This window comes from Corvus moneduloides, chromosome 6 (genome assembly GCF_009650955.1).
Source record: "Corvus moneduloides isolate bCorMon1 chromosome 6, bCorMon1.pri, whole genome shotgun sequence".
Lineage (NCBI taxonomy): Eukaryota > Metazoa > Chordata > Aves > Passeriformes > Corvidae > Corvus > Corvus moneduloides.
This window is the reverse complement of record NC_045481.1, coordinates 6,336,670-6,356,036: the sequence shown is the minus strand read 5'-3', so window position 1 is coordinate 6,356,036 and position 19,367 is coordinate 6,336,670. Positions and strand designations below refer to the sequence as shown.

General features: G+C 44.5%; 1 protein-coding gene across 1 annotated transcript in view; it reads left to right on the top strand.

Moving 5' to 3' along the window:
* The window catches only part of KCNH5 (potassium voltage-gated channel subfamily H member 5), a 162,489-nt gene that overhangs the window by 121,595 nt on the left and 21,527 nt on the right, over positions 1-19,367 (top strand). The window contains exon 10 of the mRNA XM_032112530.1: positions 522-718. Within this exon, the coding sequence (XP_031968421.1) occupies positions 522-718 (197 nt within the window). The remainder of the gene's footprint in view (positions 1-521; positions 719-19,367) is intronic.

The following is a 19,367-nucleotide window of genomic DNA, read 5'->3' as shown; positions in this document are numbered from 1 at the left end:
TTTTGGTGGGTTTTCCAGAAGGAGTGTTACCACTGACACTGAATTAAAAATGTTAAAACATCCTTTAAAACGGGGTCCGCGGGCCCTGGAAGCTGGGTCCTGCACCTCACTGTAGAGCCATGAGGATGAAGGAACCTAGATGTCAGAGGGTTTTTGTAAGAGCGGGGCTCCTGAATCACTTGGGAACAGACACCTGAAATATTCAATCACCTGAACATTAGTTAAGTGCTCATAATATTCAGTAGCCTTTGAAAAATCCATTACTTGTATCTTCAGCTACCTTTACAATCTGGTCCTTATGCTTTGTGACACTTCACAGAGCAATCCATAAATACCTTAAAAACCTGGGGCTACTGCTAAGGGTGCTCAAGTGCCTCAGCTAATTTTAAAACCTTCACCCTTGTTAGTGTTCATGGTTGGGGTAATTGGGAGCATAAGACAGGTAGTGAAAAAATCATCTACGTGCTGAGAAACTCTGCCTAAGCATTACCTTTTAACAAACCTGCCCTGGTGTTTTTCAGGTAAAGGTGATGTGTTTGGCGATATCTTCTGGAAGGAAACCAGCCTGGCCCATGCCTGTGCCAACGTACGGGCCCTGACATACTGCGATTTGCATATAATTAAGCGAGAGGCCTTGCTGAAAGTGCTGGACTTTTACACCGCTTTTGCAAACTCCTTCTCGAGGAACCTCACGCTCACCTGCAATCTCAGGAAGCGGGTAAGCTCTTGTTTTCCTCTTTCTCTCACCTGCACGCTCCTGCAGGTGCTTGCAGTGTTTAACAGCCCCCATTTCGTCGTGATGTTTTCAGGTTATCGCAGATTGAGTGGCCTTCCAATAAATGCTGTCACTGTTTGTAATGATGGCTCAATAAAAGTTACCTGTAGATTTGCAGCTCTGGAGAGCAGTCCTAGCAGGATGACACATGAATTGCATTTCTTTTCCTTTTCTTCGTAGTTGCTCGTTTTCATTTTGTTGGGTTTTTTTTATCTTTTCCATCCCATCGCATAAATGTATAAAGTTACATTTTATAGAATCCAGATTCTGGATTCCTCAAAGGTGAAGTCTCTAAGATACAGTTCAGAGGACAGCCTGATGAATCTCCATGGCATAGACCAACTAAGAAAAAATTATTGATGTTAAATAAATAAAATACACTCATCAAAGGTACTGTATTAATACCTGCTTCTCACATTTGCATAGTCTAGAATTTTAATATGGCAAGGTTAATAAAGCTGGGTAGTGATTTTACATCTTCTTAAACCCTCCTGCTCATTTTATAATCAATCAGCAATGCTCACTATCCATTAGTTCTTTCAAAGAACACTATCTAAAAATTATTTAGCTATAAAGACGTATCTTGAAAACAGGTTAAGGGATCCTTTAATTCGCATTGCGGCTGCAAAATTTCATCTTTATGATTTTTTTTTACGATTGATGAGGGTTATATAAATTTCATTTGCATAGAGAAATCTCATAACAATGATTTATAGATTACTGAGCATTAGCTGTGATCCTCTAGCTGCTGAAACACATTTTTCTGCAGCTGTACCTTGGGCATCTCACCTGATAATGTACCAAGGCTACCTCAGTATTTCACAAGACAATTTCAGCCTCTGCAATAACAGGAGTTCAACACAACTAGAATTTTACTTTTTAAAAGTCTGTTTTCTCTCTAGCCACTGGAGCTGATTTCAGAGGAGGTTTCAATTTTTGTGCATTGCTTGTGCTCATTAATATCCCAAGTATGGCACAAAATACCCATGGCTGGAAGCAGATGCAATGGGATTACAGTGCCCCTGTGTCTGTGCTGGAGCCTGAAAGAGCTGAGTTATAATCAGGTTTGGTTCCAGCTTGTCAGCTTACCTCTGACTGGAAGGTTGTTAACTCCACTTCAGACCTGAAGGAGGGCTTTGGGGCTTGAAAGCTGGTTCGTGGTTTCTAGCTTATCACTTCTCTGTTGATAAGAAGTGCTCCAAGCCTCGACTCCAGCATTCCCTCCCTTGCCATCTCACCAGCTACAGCCCTGCGATGACAACTCTGCTCAGGCATTGCTGATGCTGATTTCATGGGACAAGATGATGCCACATACATTGTACCAAAATGTATTCTTTCCTTCTTAAATCCGTGAACCTGTCACTCCAGCTGGCTTCCTGAGAAAAACATGGACATTTCTGTTCCTGACAGGACAGTGTGCTGGAATTGAGCTCTGCAGTCCAGGGATGCATATGGGGAAGTAGCCTCCTGGCTGAGTTGTCGTGGATTTTCTTCTCTCTCATGCACCTTTTTTTAAGGAAAATTGGTTTCCCTGCAGGGCCCTGGCTTGGGGAATCACCCAGGTGGAAAAATTCGTGGAACTCAAGTTCCCAGTAGAGATACCTGCTGTTTAGCTCAGTGTCTGGCACACAGACTTTGCCATGGGGGCAGTGACTCCCAGTGAGAGGGAACAGCATTCCTAAAGAAACATTAGGTTTTGCAGAAGTAAAGAAAATGCTGTTTGGGGGAATGTGTGGGCAGTACGTGAGAGTGGATGAAGGGTCAGAGAAGGTTCGTGTCGATGTGGGACATGCAGAGTGGAGTTCATTTCATTAAAAATTGGGTGATGATGTCCAGGGTAGTCACCAATCGCCTTCATAGCCCATGAGGAGTGGTTCCTCTAGGAGAAAAGCATCTGGCCCCTCTTCAGTGCCTAGTCTGGGATGGGAAAACCATCCCCTTTTTTTCACAGAGTCCACGGTCACTAACTTCTAAATACCTCAGGCACATCAGATGAACTCCACCCCTCTCCTGCAGTTTCAGTCAGTAACTGTTTTGGAAGCAGCCTGGCATTGCAGTCAGATGTGCTGAGCCAGAGCCTGCTTTGCAGAAATTTTGTGTTTTGTTCCTGGGCACAAAATAGATCATGCTACATTCAACACCAGGGACACAACCTAAGTCCTGTTACATAAAGCTATTCAGGGGATTGTTTCAAACCTCCTATCTGCTGGAAGGATACGTGATTGCCTGTTGGGAATCAGAGAAGTGTTTGGTGGTGAGTTCATCCCTGAGGAGAATCGGTGCCATCCAGGAGGGTTCCATCAGGTGAACAAAAAGCAGTTGCTCAGGCAGTGAGACTGGGCTGACAGCTGCACTGTGCTGCAGCAGCTTGTGCTGGGGTCATGTAATCTAAATGGAAAGAAAGTCATTGTCTCCTTTAATTGATTTCTATAGAAATATATACTTAGTACTTTTTCTACATAGTCATCACTCACAAGGTTTGACATTTAATTATAGCATAAATACACTCCTTGGGGTTTTGTGCGTGAGAAAATGGCTGTTCTCACTGTCAAAAATGTATAGGCAGAAGTGTTCTTGCGCCAGGGCTGCTCTTTGAAACACACATCCATGGATTTGGGTGCACACACAACGTGTTTGTGCTGCCCTGTCCCTCAGCCAGCACTTTGATGTAGTCCACAGACTGCAAAACATTTAGACATTCAAAAGGCTAATAAATTAATAATAGTGCTGAGCACAAAAGGTTATTTCCACATGACAGGGAAGCCAAAGTCTTGTTGAAGTGGGAAAATAACGTTTTCTCACTCCCAAATAGCATTTAGAGCCTGGCATGTTGAATGAGCTCCTTAAGGCATCTGCTCAGGAAAAGTATTGCAGCATATCATGTTTCGTGCTCTGAAATCTTTACAGCATATCTAAGATCACTAATGCACACTCCAAGGCAGAACCAGGACTTTGAAATTTTTTTTTTTTTTTCCAAACAAGGCAAATAATTATTCTAGAAAGATATTCTTTAAAATCACAATGAGATTACACAGCCACCTCTGAGGATTGAGTAATAAAGCAGGGTTTGGGATGAGTCTTCAAAGAGTTAATTACTGCCTTCTGATGCTGGAAGAGAATATTAATAATATCTAATTCATTAAGTGCCTCTCAAGATTTCACACAGCTGGAGGGGGGCCTCTCTGCTAGCTTCAGCCATGGAGCTTGGTCTGAGGAGGGGAGCCACGACTGATTTCTAGGAGGCTCTGTGGCATCCCACCCTCAAAGGGAAGTGAGCACCCAGGGTGGAGATCTTGGGTCGAAAGGAACAACAAAAATCAGGGGGTCTTTGGAAATGGTTGCAAAGTTTCATTAGTAAATTACACACTTGGCACAGGAATTTTTATGAGTTAGTCCCTGATCTCCTTGTGCAAGCACACAGTGGGTTTGGGATAAAGGAGTGGGGTGAAAGGGAGGAGAGAAAGAGAGAGATGAGTGAAAGCAAGCAAGCAAGCAAAAGAAAGGTGAGGAAGAGAGGTCACCAGTCCTGGTTCCAGCGTTGCTCCTGCTGAGGTGTCCAGGGTTGTGGGGTGCACACATGCCCGGGCTTCCTGGAGGTATCTCTTTGTAGATAGGTTTTGCCCATCCCAGAGATAAGTTTCATTTTTCTATGCAAATTGGTTAGCATGCATAATCAGTTCTTCCAGACCTTTCTGGAAATGGGTTGGAAGGCTTGGAGGGTCTTGGGTGGTCTTGATCCCCTGCTACTGTCCATGCCCTCTTCTCGACCTCATTCCTACACTTGTGCTGTGGTGTGTTGTGTTTATCTCCATGAGTGAGAACAAGGATGTTTGTCCTGGAAAAGTGCTGCCCTACCTCCAAACAGCCCCTGCTCCAGCCACATTCTGGGTTTGGCTTTTTTTCCCTTTTCTCATCATTGCTTCCATTTGCACCAGCTAATGTACCACCTCCACTGAACTGCGAGCCCAGTACAGCCTGTGCAAGTGCAGGGAAAAATCCAGCTGAAATGTTGTCCCTCCTGAAATCACAGCCAAAATTCTCCTGTGTTTCAGTTCAGCAAAGATTTCACTCACAGCTTTTAAGGCACACAGTCACATCCTGCTGTTTTCTACTGTGGGCAGAATGAGCTGTGTTAAAGGAATGAGTCAGGAGCAGCCAGGGAAGAGGACAGTTGTCCATGTCTGACCCCTGGTGCGTTTGCTCCTGGAAGGTGTGCTGAGAGTGAGCCAAGGAGATGTGAGGAGAGATGAGTGCATTTAAGGCAGAGAAATCCCATTCGGGGAGGCTCAGCTCTTTTCCCTGCGATGCTCTTAATGCCAGGGACAACACTGTAAGCAACTGATGTTATCTAATACCTCCAGCACGCTGAATCTCTGGGGCTTTTTAGCCAGTGAGACCATCAGACTGTGTTAACACACACGTCCTATTTTCCTTTTTTCCTTCAGATTAGAATAATTTCTTTTTAAATTGCCTTCGTCTTCTTGCTTGAGGTTTTAATGCATCACATGCGGTTTCTTGCCTGAATCACTCGTCATTTCTGTGTCACGTGGTTTTTAGAAAAGCTTTATTTGAAGCTGAATCCTGCATTCACGTGTCCTAAAAGTGAAGGTTGTCCCAAGGTTCATTCACCACCCCTATTTTCATTTTCAAGACCCTCCCAATGCTGTGCTGTATTAGTGAGTGTCCTGATGCAGAAGCAATGCGAGAGGCAGAGAGCATTGTTTGGCATATCAGCCCTTGCCCCTGAAGGTCACCTGTGTTCTGGTGCACGTGGGGACTTCCACAGGTTTTGAGGTCTGAATTAAGCCATTCACAATTGCAGGAGCTTATTTCAGAGCTGTTTGCACTTCACCAGCTGGTGCTCACACTCAGTCCTCATCAGTCGTAGGGAGTGACTTGCTTACATGGAGAGGGATCAGAGCATCATCCTTGTCTCAGGCCTTTTCTCTCCCTCTCTTCTCTTCAGTTGTCTGGGGTTTTTTTTCTTTCATATGAACATGTTGTTGCAGAAAATTAGGTCCTATAGCTGTAGTTTACCTTCAGTGGCTCTTCAGCATGATTACAGAGCAAATAAGTAATACCTTCAAAAATCAATTTGGTTTTATTTTATTCACATCTTAGCAGACTTTGCAGCTGCCATTATGCTTGAAAAGACTTTCACTTTGGGCAGTTTTTAAAGGTTTTTATTTTTTAGCTTTACTGCATTCCCAGCTCTCTCCAGATATGTTAATAATTGCAATATTTCCTAAAGGACTGTTTCACTGGTTTACATCTAATACCACCTCTGATGGTGTCTAGACTTGTACATCAAATGTGCTTGGGTGAGAAGAGCCCCCTCCAAGCCTTCAGATAAAGTGACCTTTTCCAAAGTGTTGATTGGTGGTCCTGGTCTGGAAATTTCTTGAGAAACTGCTCAGGGATCTGGGCCAAGCCCATGTGAGGAATTTATCAGTACAGATAGTGCAGCAATTCCTTGTGTATTTGTAGCTGTGTGGTTACAGACAGCCCAGCACAGGCCATCCTCCACCTTCTGCCACTGAGAGCCCCACGGATCCTTCCAAGTGAGAATTATGGATCTGAGGTGAGAGTTTTTCCTGCAGCTCTTCTTTCCCATCTCCTGCTCCCCTGAGCAATTCTTTGTGTCTTTGCCCCTCTTCAGGGACATGGGGATTTGAGTTTAAGGCATTCAAAGCAAGGAAGTGAGTCCTTGGAGGACTGTGTGTGACTTTGCTAGGTAGGAGAGCAGCACAAAAATTGAAAGGGAAAACTGCAGCAGCTTCAAGTTCAGCCCCTGCCAGACGGCGTGGGACAGCTGTCGGAGCAGAGTGAGTGCTGCAAGAGCTGGCGTGGGTTTGCTGTCTCACTTTTGTAGCTGTGAGCTGGACTCTTTTCTGTGTGCCTCACTCCTTTCCCTCTCCTTTATGCCACTTCATCATCTCCCCTACACTCATCTCTTCTGGGCACTCTTCAGGTCATACTGACCCTGGGAAATGAGGTTCAATTGCACCTCTGAACCCCCTACCTGGAGGACCAGAGGGAGCACTGTGGTTTCCTCTCGCTTGGCTGTGGCTGCACTCCTGGCTAAGAGCAGAACTTGGTGATTAGTGTGAAATCTCTTCAATGCATCCAGGGCAACAAAGCTGGGGAAAGGGCTGGAAGGAGAGTGGGGAGCAGCTGAGCACTTTGAGCTTGTGTAGTTTGGAGAAAAGGAGGCTGAGGGGTGACCTCATTTCGCTCTGCAGCTGCTTGAGGAGGGGAAGGGGGAGAGAGAGACCTGCTGATCTCTTGTCCCTGGGTCCAGTGACAGGACATGTGGGGATGGTTCAAAGCTGCTCCAGGGAAGGTTTACACTGGAAATTAGGAAGCATTTCTTTACTGAGAGGGTGGTCAAACACTGGAACAGGCTTCCTAGAGAGATGGTTGATGCCATCAGCCCGTCAGTATTTAAGAGGCATTTGGACATTGCCCTTAAGATCATTCTGTAACTTTTGATCAGCCCTGAAGTGGTCAGGCAATTGAATTAGATGATGGATGTAAATCTCTTTCCACTGAAACTCCTGTCCTGTCCTGTCCTGTCCTGTCCTGTCCTGTCCTGTCCTCTCCTCTCCTCTCCTCTCCTCTCCTCTCCTCTCTGACTGTTTCAATACTCACCTGAAACCCAGGCACTGAATATCCCATGGGATCTGTGGGAGGCCTGGGGTACTATGGATTCCCAGTCTGGATTAGCACTTTTTACCTTCAGACTGCAGGCAGATGCAGAGATCAGCCAGTGCACTGCCATCTTTAGTAGTGTTTTAGAGCCACACTCCCCAGGTGCCAGCAGGCCAGTATTCTATTCTGGATATAATCCCTGAGTTAAATACTTCCTCAGATGTCCTGACCATGCTTCTGTAGGAGCAAGAGGCAAATCACCAGATCTGTTAAAAGCAGGACTGAACCCAATTCTGATAATCCTTTGGCATTACAGAGGTGGACTTACTCTTTTCCTGTATGTGTAACTTCCCTCTCTAAATCTAAATCAAAAGGTCATTTTATGTTGTTTGTCTGCTGGTCTTTATTGAGAAATTCCAGGCAATTTAGCACACTTTTCATTCAAGGATCTTTGAACAGCATTGTCTGGCTGCATAAAAAAGAATCCTGTGTGCTGATGTGATGCTTTCTGCACGCAGGGACTCAGCAGTGGATACTAAAGGCACTCAGCTGAGTTACCCACTGAAAGGTATGAGCAGCCCTTCTTCAGGCAGGCAGTGCAATCTGGGTGATTTGTTTGTGTGTGGAAAGATCATTGAACAGAAATGTCAGGGATGGGCAGCATCCATAGGGAGACAAAAATGTGAACTGGCTGTGTTAGAGTGAAGATCCATATTGATGATTATTTGCTGTTGTGCTTTCTGTGAATTAATACTATTTTCTTCCTTAGAAAGCTGCCATAATTAAGATATTCTCCTTGGTTGACACAGAAAGCATTCTGCAGGCTGTCTGCTAATACCAGTTCAAGGCAGCATTGCTTGCACAGGACATGACTGCTAATAAAAAAATAAATCAAAGGTTTGCTATTTTTAATCTTGTAAATATTAAAAAATAAATATCTTGTGTTTACCTCCCCTCATCGATTAAAATTGATGCTTTTAATCTCTTCCCACTGCAAAGAAAGGGGAGGGAATGTGCATGGTGCAATGGGATGGAACATTGCCATTTCATTTTTGATTTCCAGTTAAGAAAGTTTTTACCAGCAGGCAGGATTTGCACAGAAAGTGGGGACAGACGTGTGTTGTGTTACCTCACACCCCTCCAAGCAATTATTCCAGAGCAATGGATTTCTTCTTACAGAGGCTGCTGAGCCTAATTCCTGTGCAGATCTACAATTTTTTCAATGTGATAACTGCAAGAAAAGGGGGAAATGTTAAAAAACTGAGATGATTAATTCTGTCATTGCTTCCTGGAGCTGAACACGAGACATTTTAGCAACAGCACAGTGTGACTTGCAGGTATAAAATGAGCTTCTACCCCAGACTTCTCACCCCCTAAACCTTACTTCTGCCAGACTGTGAATGCTTGTAGAAATGCACACAAAGCCATGGCTGGGGAAAGAGAACTTCATATCAGTGGTTCCCCATGGGCTTCACAAGGCACAGGCAGAGCTTGAGCATTCATCCAAGTGGGCGTTGTCTGGCTGTGCCCAAAATGGGATCCATTTTGACCCATCTAGAAATGATCAGTAACAATTTCACAGCAGTTTTGCAATGGAGACAGTACTGATTTTATTTATTCTTCCCCTGTACTCTCTGAACAGGTTTTTGCCTTGACTTGAACAGAAAGGCTCCTCAAAGAAATAAATAAATAAATAGCTTCTCAAATACTAAATAAAACTCCCTGTATAAGGTCTTTCTTTTCTGTGCAAGTATAAATCCATTAATCTATTATTTTTCAGCTCACACTTCACAAATGCAGTAATACCCAAACATGCTGGTTCAGCACATAACAAGCATTGCAGTCCTGCAAATCCTAGATTTTCCTTACTTTCAATGGTATTTTGGGGCTGCTTTCTACAGTGCACGTAGGAAAGTATTAAATTGTAAACAAAGTGCAAGAGGAACTTCATGGAGAAGTTTGCATGAATCCCACTAGTTTTAGTTAAAAAAAAACCCCATCCTGTCACTTCCAACTTAATGATGGCTGGTTGTGCCTTTTTTAATTGTCTGCCAGTGGCTGTGATTAGCAAGCTGGCTCAGTTTAGGTCCCATGCAAAGAAAGTCCGGAGGAGCAAATTTAGGAGATGCTTAAATAGATGCCAGAGGTGGGCACAGCTGTCAGGAGGGACAGGGACATTCTGAGAAGCACCTGAAATAAGCTGAATCCCCTATTATTGCAATTCTGGGTAATTCTCTGAATGCCAAAAATATTCTGTGTGTTTAGGAAGGATTATGTATAATTAATTCAAGGGTTTTTTCCTCATATTTTTACTTCTCAGAGTTTACAGCCCTTGCTCCTAGTTTGTTTCCCTTCCTGAAGATAGCAAAACCATAATATAAATTTTCAGTTGTAGGTTACTGTTAAAAAAAGGAGCATAGTGTGAGCAGTTATAAAAGCCTCTGACTCTTTTAACTCCATTAATTAAACTGTCAGTGATCTTTTGATATTTTTAACTTTGGGACCTCCCCTCTGACTTTTAGGTTTAGGAATATCAGATTTTTTATTAGTACTCCACAAAGCTGTCTCAGCTGCCAAAAAGGTTCTATATACTGTTTCCTATACTAAATTTCCATCGGTCACTGTACCTCCAGAGCAGGGGGATTTACCTCTCCGTGTTCTGTGAGTACATATCCCTTTGGAAGCAGTCCATTGTCCTCTTTTTTATATGAACAGCACTCCTGTTACCGCAGGAACAGGCTCTGGCTTTTTCTGAGAGCCTAAAGCACTTCACACTCCCTTAAAAATGTGAAAATGGGGACCTAAGCAACCAGCAGATGACAGCAGCAAAGAACAGCCATTTCTAATCAGGATATTTCTAACTGGTCAGATAAAATGAAGCCTTTTTATTGTGTTTAAATTTGCTTTTCCATTCATGCCCATTGCTTCCCTCTCAGTGCACAGACATCCAGTTTTCCTTGTCCATGTCCCTGACCTTAACAGAGCATTAACAGTAATCAATTTCTGTGTCTAACCTCACTATTTTTGCCAATTGTGCCTTCCTTGACTCCAGTAGTGAATTTCCATCGCCATTGTGTGTCTGAGGCAAATCCTTTTTTAAATGGAACAGTTGTTGGTCAGAGCAGCTCAATTATGAATGACCATCCTTCTCCCAGGCTGTATTAGCCATCCTGCCAAGGAAGGCTACACTAGAAATGTAAATGAATGAACTGAATCATGCATGTTTTTCATGTGTGAATAATTGTCCCTGTTCCCATTTAGTGAAGGACTCCGCCAACAACCTCAAGATGTTCTACAAAAGTACATGAATAATAATTTACAAGCTCAGTGCAACCATGCATTAATGTACCAAACAGATGCCTGACTGAGCCCTATGAACCATCAGCCATAACTTAAAGCATTTGTTAGAACTTCTGTAGTATGTGTCCCATGAAGAGCTTCCTGCCAGACCAGTTGGGCTCAAATTCAGTCCAACATGTCAGACAGCTGCTAATAGGGATGGTAAGGAATCTGCTGGGACAGAGACTGGATTTACAAAACCCCCAACAGCCTTCTTTAGCCTTGCTGGCCTTCTTGAGGGCAGATGCTCTGACCCCACGGATCAGCCTTGCCCCATGGTGGAACCTAAAATTACAGAATCACAGAATGGTTTGGGTCAGTTTGGCTTTAAAGATCATTTCCACACCCCCTGCCATGGGCAGGGACACCTTCCACTAGAGCAGGTTGATGCCATGAAGATTTTTTGCCTGTTCTTTTATACCCCTGTTATACCTTTTTTACAACTTCTGTATTCTTAGTGCGTTTTGCCTACATTCTTGGACTTGTTTGTCAAGTTAAGAGACTAAACATTTTAGAAGCTTCATAGCTAGGGATCAGTGTGCCCCAGACCCCAAGGTCCTCTCCAGAACACATTCTGTAAACCAAGATAGAGCCATCCAGGGGAAGGCTCCTTGGGGAGGGGGGCTCACTCGAGCCTCTCATTGGGGAATCTTTGATAGATATGCTAATTAGTAACACCTATAATGTTATACCAGATCTTTTGAGGGTGTGCATTGCAGTGTGCATTTCAGTGCATTTGACCTGGATGTGTGCACCTAGGGATCCTTAAAGTAAATACCAAGGTAAAATCCCTTTCCCCTTCTAACCATGTTTGACTCTTGATTTTAAGACGAGGAAAAGACATCAGGTTGCTCCGAGCCCCGTCCAATGAGGCCTTGGACACTTCCAGGGATGGAGCATCCACAGCTTCCCTGGGCAGCCTGTGCCAGTGCCACCCTCACAGGGAAGATTCCTTCCTTAAATCAAATCTAAACCTGCCCTCTGGCAGTTTAAAGCCATTTCCCCTTGTCCTGTTACTATGTGCCCTTGTCAAAAGTCCTTCTTCAGCTCTCTCGTAGCCCCTTTGGATACTGGAAGGGGCTCTCAGGTCTGTCTCCCTGGAGTTTTCTCCAGGCTGAACAAGCCCAACTCTCTCTGCCTGTTGCCGTAGGTGAGGTGCTCCAGCCCTCTGAGCACCTTCATGGTCTTAACATCCGACACAGCTGCACATTTGTAGGCATCCCCCAGCATCTAAGGCAAGTGGCAGACCCCACTGAGGAGTGTCAACCTCCTGGACAAGACCTTCCTGGGAGAAGGTGACTGAAGAACTGCTGTCTTGTGTGGGAGGCTTAGGGTTAGCTGGATTTTTTCAGACATCAGAAAAAAGTAATCAAACCAGAGAAAAAACAGGGAGATGCTTTAACCAAAGTCTCTGAGCTCAGAAGGACCTCTGGGAGGGAAACACAGCATCTGAGATGGAAAATAACAGAGGTAGAGATCTGTACTTTTGTGTAGTGTCTTTCTGCATCCCTGCAGCAGTGTTTATCCTGCACCAGATGGTGTTTCATTAATTGTGTGTGCACAGGGAGTGGTAGAAAGCAATACAAACTGTGTGTAAACAGGGTGAAGCATGGCCACAAATAGGGAAATACAGAATTGTCAATGTTACTGATTGCAAAGGCCTGTTACTTGTGCAGATACAGGGTTTTCTTCTAGCATCAGACAGGAAGAGAGGTTTGACTCCAATTTTACATGAGGAGGTAATTTCTGATCACTTTTAAAGCCAGATTTGCCAGAGTATACAATACTGAGGTTTACAAACTCATTTGTTTAGGTCTGGAGCAATGAGATAAGCTAAAGCTGCAAAAACAGCAGGCTCAGCCCCTACGGAGCATCCCACGCCAGTGCTGAGTACAGGGATGGGAAAAAAAGCCAGTGCTGGTGAGCTTTACAGAGATCCACACCTAGCAAAGAGGCGATGGCCGTGATACAGATATTAGGGAAGATCACCAAGAAGCACATGAAAAAAATGGAAGGAGCTTTCCCCAAGAGCAGATTAAGTGTGGAGACCCAACAGAGTGATACCCACAACTAGGGTATAGTCAGCTCGTTAAAACCCTTCACAGCACAGCCTTAGCTTATTGCCAGGAAAGCCCAGGCATTGATTTAGTGCAGTCAGTGTGCAAATGGGAAGGAAGTGGCTCTTCACCACACCATCTGTTCGTGCCATCCCCATAACCCCACCAGCTAACTCTCCTGTGCTGCCTCTTCCTCCTGCAGATCCCCTTCAGAAATAAATGCCAGGCTCTTGCCAAGTGCCTCAGTCACATCTCCTGAGCTGGGAAAACCTCCAGTGGTCCCTTTGGGGACAGGGAGAGCACTTCATCCTCACAGGATGGAGTGTCACATAGGCAGCTCCATGGTGCTGTCCAGGAGTGGCTCTGCCATGACTGTCATCAGCGACTCCATCTCTGCACAGGTGGCTTCAGGGAGCAGCACACTGAGGTTTCATGTGGCTGGTGCGGTGTTTCCATGCTGTGGTAGAAACCTCACAAGCTGGTGAATAGCTCTCCTCCTGCCTTTCCTGTCTCTGGGTGATTACCCTTGATGTTCTGCCCCAGAAAGGAAGAACTCTTCACTGGTGCACATGCAAGTATGAGGAAACATTAGCAAAATCATTGAAATGGGGTCTTTGCTCTCTAAAAATTAATTTAATTTCATCATGCCATAAATAGAAGGCCCCTGCTCTGCTGACAATTACAGATTTTTTACTCTAAAAAACTGTAGTTCCTTCAGTCTCTTGAGCTAAAGCACCCTCAGTGGCAGAGCTACGCCAGCCACTTAAGGCTAAAGGGAGAAGTTTTAGGTGAAAGCACATCCTCTTCATGGTATATTTCTTCTTGATAGCATGCTCCTTAATGGTAGCATGCTTGTGTCTTGGGTCTTTTTTTTGTCCCCAAGTGGCTGCTCCCCACTGAAGCAGTGGCTGTCATCATATTACAGGCAATTACAGTATGTTCCAACAGCCAGCACTCCTTAATCACGCACTGCCAACCGAGAGCTCCCAGCTGGGAAAACCTTAACTCTTGCTGGGTGAGATGTTTCACTTGAAGAATCCCAGGGATACTTTTTAAGGTTATTTCACCAAGCTTCCTATAGTTAAATGAAGTAGATACTAAAAGTTTAAATAACCTTTTGGTCTTCTTTGCCTGTCAAATTTGGATTTCCCCATGGTTTAACTGAGTTATTTCACATCTATTGCAGTGGGCTGACCCTGTCTTTCAGAGGTGTTAATCCTTTCCATGTCTTGATTTCAAATTAAAAGACTGCCAGGTCACCCTGTCAGTGGATTTTGTGCTGTGTCTCTGAGTTGAGAAGCAGAGATGTGAGTTCTGAATTGCGCCAGCTCATTCTCTCTGGCAGCATCCCTGTGGTTTTGTTTGCAGGGTAAGGAAGGCACTGGGTTATGGTCAGTGGTCATTTGAGCTTGGGTTTCATCCAAAAAGTCTGTAGATAGGGAGTGAGCACTGGCAGAAGTGTCCTGACTTCGGTCCAGACAGGTTCAATCTTCTCTGATATGGCAATAGGCTGTATAGGAAAAGGAATAACTGAGGTAATTTTGGCATGGTTGGCTGGCTGAGCGCAGAACCACAGTGCAGTGTGAGCCTTGGTCTTGAAAACAGGGACAGATGAGAGCAGTTCTGAAAGCAGCCGAATCAGAGAATCCCAGAATCCCAGTATGGTTCAGGTTGGAAGGGACTTCAGTGGGTCAGCTGGTCCCACATCCCTGCTCAAGCAGGGCCATCCCAGAGCACACAGCATGGGATTGTATCCAGTTGGTTCTGGAATATCTCCAGTGAGGGAGACCCCACACCCTCGCTTTTCAACCTGTTCCAGTGCTCAGTCAGTGCACAGTAGGGAAGTTCTTTCTCATGTTCAGCTGGACCTCCAGTGCATCAGTTTCTGCCCATTTTCTCCTGCTTGGCACCACTGAGAAGAGCCTGGCTCAATCCTCTTGGATCCTGCCTTTCTACAGGGGGACACTGCTGTGGGACAACAGGAGTGCTGGTGCCCTTCCCTGTGGTGTGATATAGGCAGGCCCTCACTTTTATCCCTAAAAGATCAGGTCCTTGACTGGGATCTAGAAGCAAATGGGAAAGAAACAAATGACTGCTTATCCACCAGTCTAAATCTGCTCCAGTCAGCAATACTGTAATGTTTTTGGGTTAGCTTGAGTTTGGAGTTGGTGACTCTCTCCACTAAATTGGTCTCTGTTATTAGCCCTGATTCAGGTGAGGAATATCTGACAGTGACTGAGCAGCATGTTTTACCTCCCTAATTTGTAATACAAGGTGGTGTCTTGGTTCCTCTAGGTACAGAGGCTGCCTGTTTTCCCTTCCATTTGAGTTTTTAAAATTATTTCTTCATTTCTGACTTACCACTTGATGGTGTCCTACATCGCATGGCAATGGAAGTGCATTGTTTTAATTGAAGCTCCTGCTATAAAAGCTTTTCAATAAATCAACAAAACCTTGAAAGTGATGAAGTGAGCAGAGTAGGTGGTGGCACATTCCATATAAAACCAAGGTTTCTGAAAGCCAGGTAGAATGTTCTCAATGCCAGAGGCAAGGCTGATAGCAACGGGTATTATTTTTTTATTGGACCAGTGGATATAGCTGGAAAAAAATCAAAAATCTTTCAGTTGCAAAACATTTTTTCAGGTCTGAAGACCTCAGATTAAATTTCAGGCACTTTATAGTCTGGTACAGTAATATTTAAGTTAAAAAAGAAAGCCATAATGTTTCCAATTAATTTAAATTTCCACTTAAAGCAGACAGGAGAGAATAGTACATTTGCAGAACAATTTGCAATTCTTTTGCTGATGTATTACTCTGTAAATGGAGAGAGCCTCTTAGGCATTTAGTGAGACCATTTAGTCTTCAGGCAAAAAGCAATAAGAGGCAAAAACACAGAGAAGAAAACACGAATTCTGCAAATCCTCTGTGCCTGTGTTCTCTGTGGCTTTGTGCTGGGGATATGCAGGAACTCTGGGTCTGCCACAAGCAGGGCTGGCCCGAAGCCAAACATGAAGATTTTGATATTTTTCATTGGAATAAAAGCATGACCTTCTGAAAATTGTCACGAAATAAACAGAAATAGTTCTGCTTTCCTCCTCACCCCTCTCCCAACACAAACCTGAGCAGCAGTAAGTTGTCCTGGTCTGGATTTAATTTCAGCAATTAACTGCAATTAAAGCTGAGCCCTTTCCATTATTTCAAATCCAGAACTCTACATGCCAGACAGGACAGTGGTGAAGAGAAAGGTTTTTATTATATTAATCATTTTCTTTTACTTCTAATAAATATATTTATGTGTTTAATCTTTTTTTCAGTATGGGTTTTCCTACTATAGGGGCTCTGGGCTGGAAACCTTGGTTCCATCCCTCCAGCCCAGCTCAATGACCCTTGGCAAGTGATGCATGAGCTCTCTGTGCCCCGGTGCTGGCCTCTGGCACAAGTGGCAGCTACGTAAATCCAACTTCCTCCAATACAGGGAAAGGGGAGTGGTGGATTAGTGCTGCATATTATTATCGATGATTGATTTTCTGCTCCAAGTTCAATCAGGCTGAAGAGCAGCTTGTAAAGTCTTTTGGCACTTTTTCCCCGTTTCTGCAGTTCACCCCAAGCTCAAACCACCCAGCTGTCATCTGGAGGCTTTGAACTGTGTTTGCTTATCCCTGCCCAGGAGCGTATCCCCCATATGAGATCCTGGGAGAACTGAAGGCTGTTTTCTTCTTTTAATCATCTCTGGTAAAATGCAGAGACAGGAACTCATCTGCAGCGCAGATGAGCGTGGATCAATTGGCAGTGCTGCTGACTGACATTTCATTAGGCCAGTGCCAATAGCAGATATTGATCCAACAGCCAATTGATACAAGTTTGCAAGGACCCAGCCTGCCTGATCGAGCTGGAAACTGTCCTGTGGAAGGGGCACTGTCTGGCAGTGAGCACAGCACCCCTCAGCTGGGCTGGGAGGCAGTGGGGAGCTCCCTTCAGCTCTTGAGCCCTGGGGTACCCAATGGGATGTGCTGGTAGGATTGGTGGTGACCGTGTGGTCGTAGTGCACCACGTGGTGCCACATGTCACCATCTCTTTACATCAGTGGGGTTCTCTGAAAGTCCCAAGATGGGCTTGTTGGGGTGGGTGGAGGCTGTCTTTGCTGGGATTCTCATCCACATTCTGTGAAAGATCTTGGGTCTAGTGGGCGTGGATTTTTAGCTATCTGCAGGGCTCCTCCTCCCCCTCTGTAAGTACCTCAGCTTCCCTTCTTGCAGGATTTCCGTGCTATATAGAGAAAGAAACATCTGTAAAATGGAAAAAAAAAGAAATCCTGGCAAGACAAGTCTGCTCTTCTCTCTGCTTTAATGCCAGACAAAGAAATAGGAGAAATATCTCCCTTGCCCTTTGCTCTCTAAGAATTGCATCCACAAAAAAGGAAGGAGACAGGGGAAGGAGAGATGAATATGTGATACTCTCCATCAAGAGCACATCAAGAGCTTATCCACCAAGTGACCAATCCAGGTTAGACTTGTTTACATGGGAGAGTTGTTAGGGAGCGAAGGAAGGTGTGAGTTTAAATCCCAAAGGGGGTAAACCAAACCAGTGAGAGGGAACAGGGATCCCCATGAGACGCTGCTCAGTAATAGTTACACTGCAGCAGTTATACCCAAATTGTTCTCTGCTCAATTTCCCCATGTTTAACCAACTCTGTGTTATATACAGAAAACAATTTAGACTCTGATTCAGTGTATTATTTCAGCTCCGTGGTCCAATTTAGTCTTTTTATTGAGTTCAGTGTAGGATTTAGGGTCCTGAAAAGGAATTAGGAGGCTAAAGCTGGGCTTCTGTGCTCACAGTTGTTGCAGGAGCCCAAGAGAGACTGCGTGTGTTTGGACCATGGTCACAGTCCTTCTGAGACCACACAGATCAATATTTTACTGTGCAACAGACTGACCCTAAACAAGGCCAAGCAGCAACAGACCCCAGTTGAAAACCACCATAAATTCATAAAAAAAGTAGCCTTTTTTTATTGATTGAAATAATTTTGTATGTGGAAGGTGCATTTTGCTCATTTGGATAGTATTGGAGAAATCATTCTGAATCTGGCTGCTCTGCAACATGCTAAAGCATCTGCTGTTTGGTTACAGCAAAGAAAGCAGAAAATAGTGAGGGAAAAATAAGTGATCAATTCCAATTTCAGAGTCTCATTTAAAAACAGTGGCAAAGCTCCCCACTTCCAACGATGCACAGGGCCCTTCTTCAGCCTCGCTTTCCAAGCAGCAGAGCCCAGCAGACATCAGAGACAACAGCTGAACCTGCAGCCCCAGGAAATCCATGAGTTGTTTTCCCCTGGGATATGAAAAGATGGAGGCATCTCTGGGCAGGAGGTGCTCAGGCCTGGGTGGCTGAAAGAATGGGAGAGCTCCTGATTCAGGAGACTGAGCTGCTCTCAGTTAACACTCTTTGTGGTTGGTGTAAATCTGTATAATTGTGCCAAGGGAGGAAAAGGTTTTGGCCTTTCTCTTGGAAATCTGACTCCTTGGCCCAGCCCACACTTCGCCGAACATGTAATCACACATGTTCAGTGATTCAGATGATCAGGAATCAGGGGATTGATGTCTCAGGGGATGAGGACAGGACTTCATGTAGCACTGTACATCCATCGTGTACTGCCCTAAACGTCTTAGGGCAGCAGTGCCTTGGGCCCTTGATCTTGAGCTGAAACCCTGAGAACACCTATGTGTATTTTTTCAATGACTGCTTTTTTAATGAACTGCCTCAGTTTTGGTAACAGGCCAGCACAGTGACCTCTCTCTGCTGTCAGCTGTGGATTTTAGTGTCTCAGTTGTAAACAGTTAGCAGTGACAGAGGGATTTCCAGTTAATTGGGGAAATGAGGGCAGTGTTATTATCCTCTCTTACACTGGTGGAGATGGAGACATGAAGAGGCAGAGTGATTTGCACAGGACTTCCCACTTGGCTGAAGGTCAGGCCAGCAGGATGATCCATCCCTGTGAATCCCAGCCTGGTGCTCTGTGTGTTTGGCCACGGTGCTCCGGGGAAGTGACAAATGAGACTTGGATCTCTGCCTGCTTCTCTTCTCTTCCTTCTTCCATCCAGACATGTTTTAAATGAAATCAGGATGACCTCAGATCCATACCAAGTATGAAGTACATGGGTCAAACTCTCAACCACTTTCTTCTTAATATTCATGCTTTTTCACAAATGCAGATCAGCCTAATTGGCTGCCAGCATGCACAGATGTCTCTCTGCAAGAGTACTCAGGTACTGTGAGAATTGATTGTGAACACAAAATGGAACCAGATTAAAATTTGACCTACAGTAATCAATTTCTAAACCACAGGGCAAGCAGTAAAGAGATGATGGAATTTCTGGACTTTGGAAATCAGTTATTGGCTGCTGTTGTGCTCTTCTGAAGGGTCTCTCCCTCATTACACATCCTGATTTTTCTTTAGATTAGCAATTTGGGGGACAAAGATCTTTATTAAGTCATCATAAAAGAATGAACCTCTTCCTTGCACATAAAATGCCATCAAATATCCC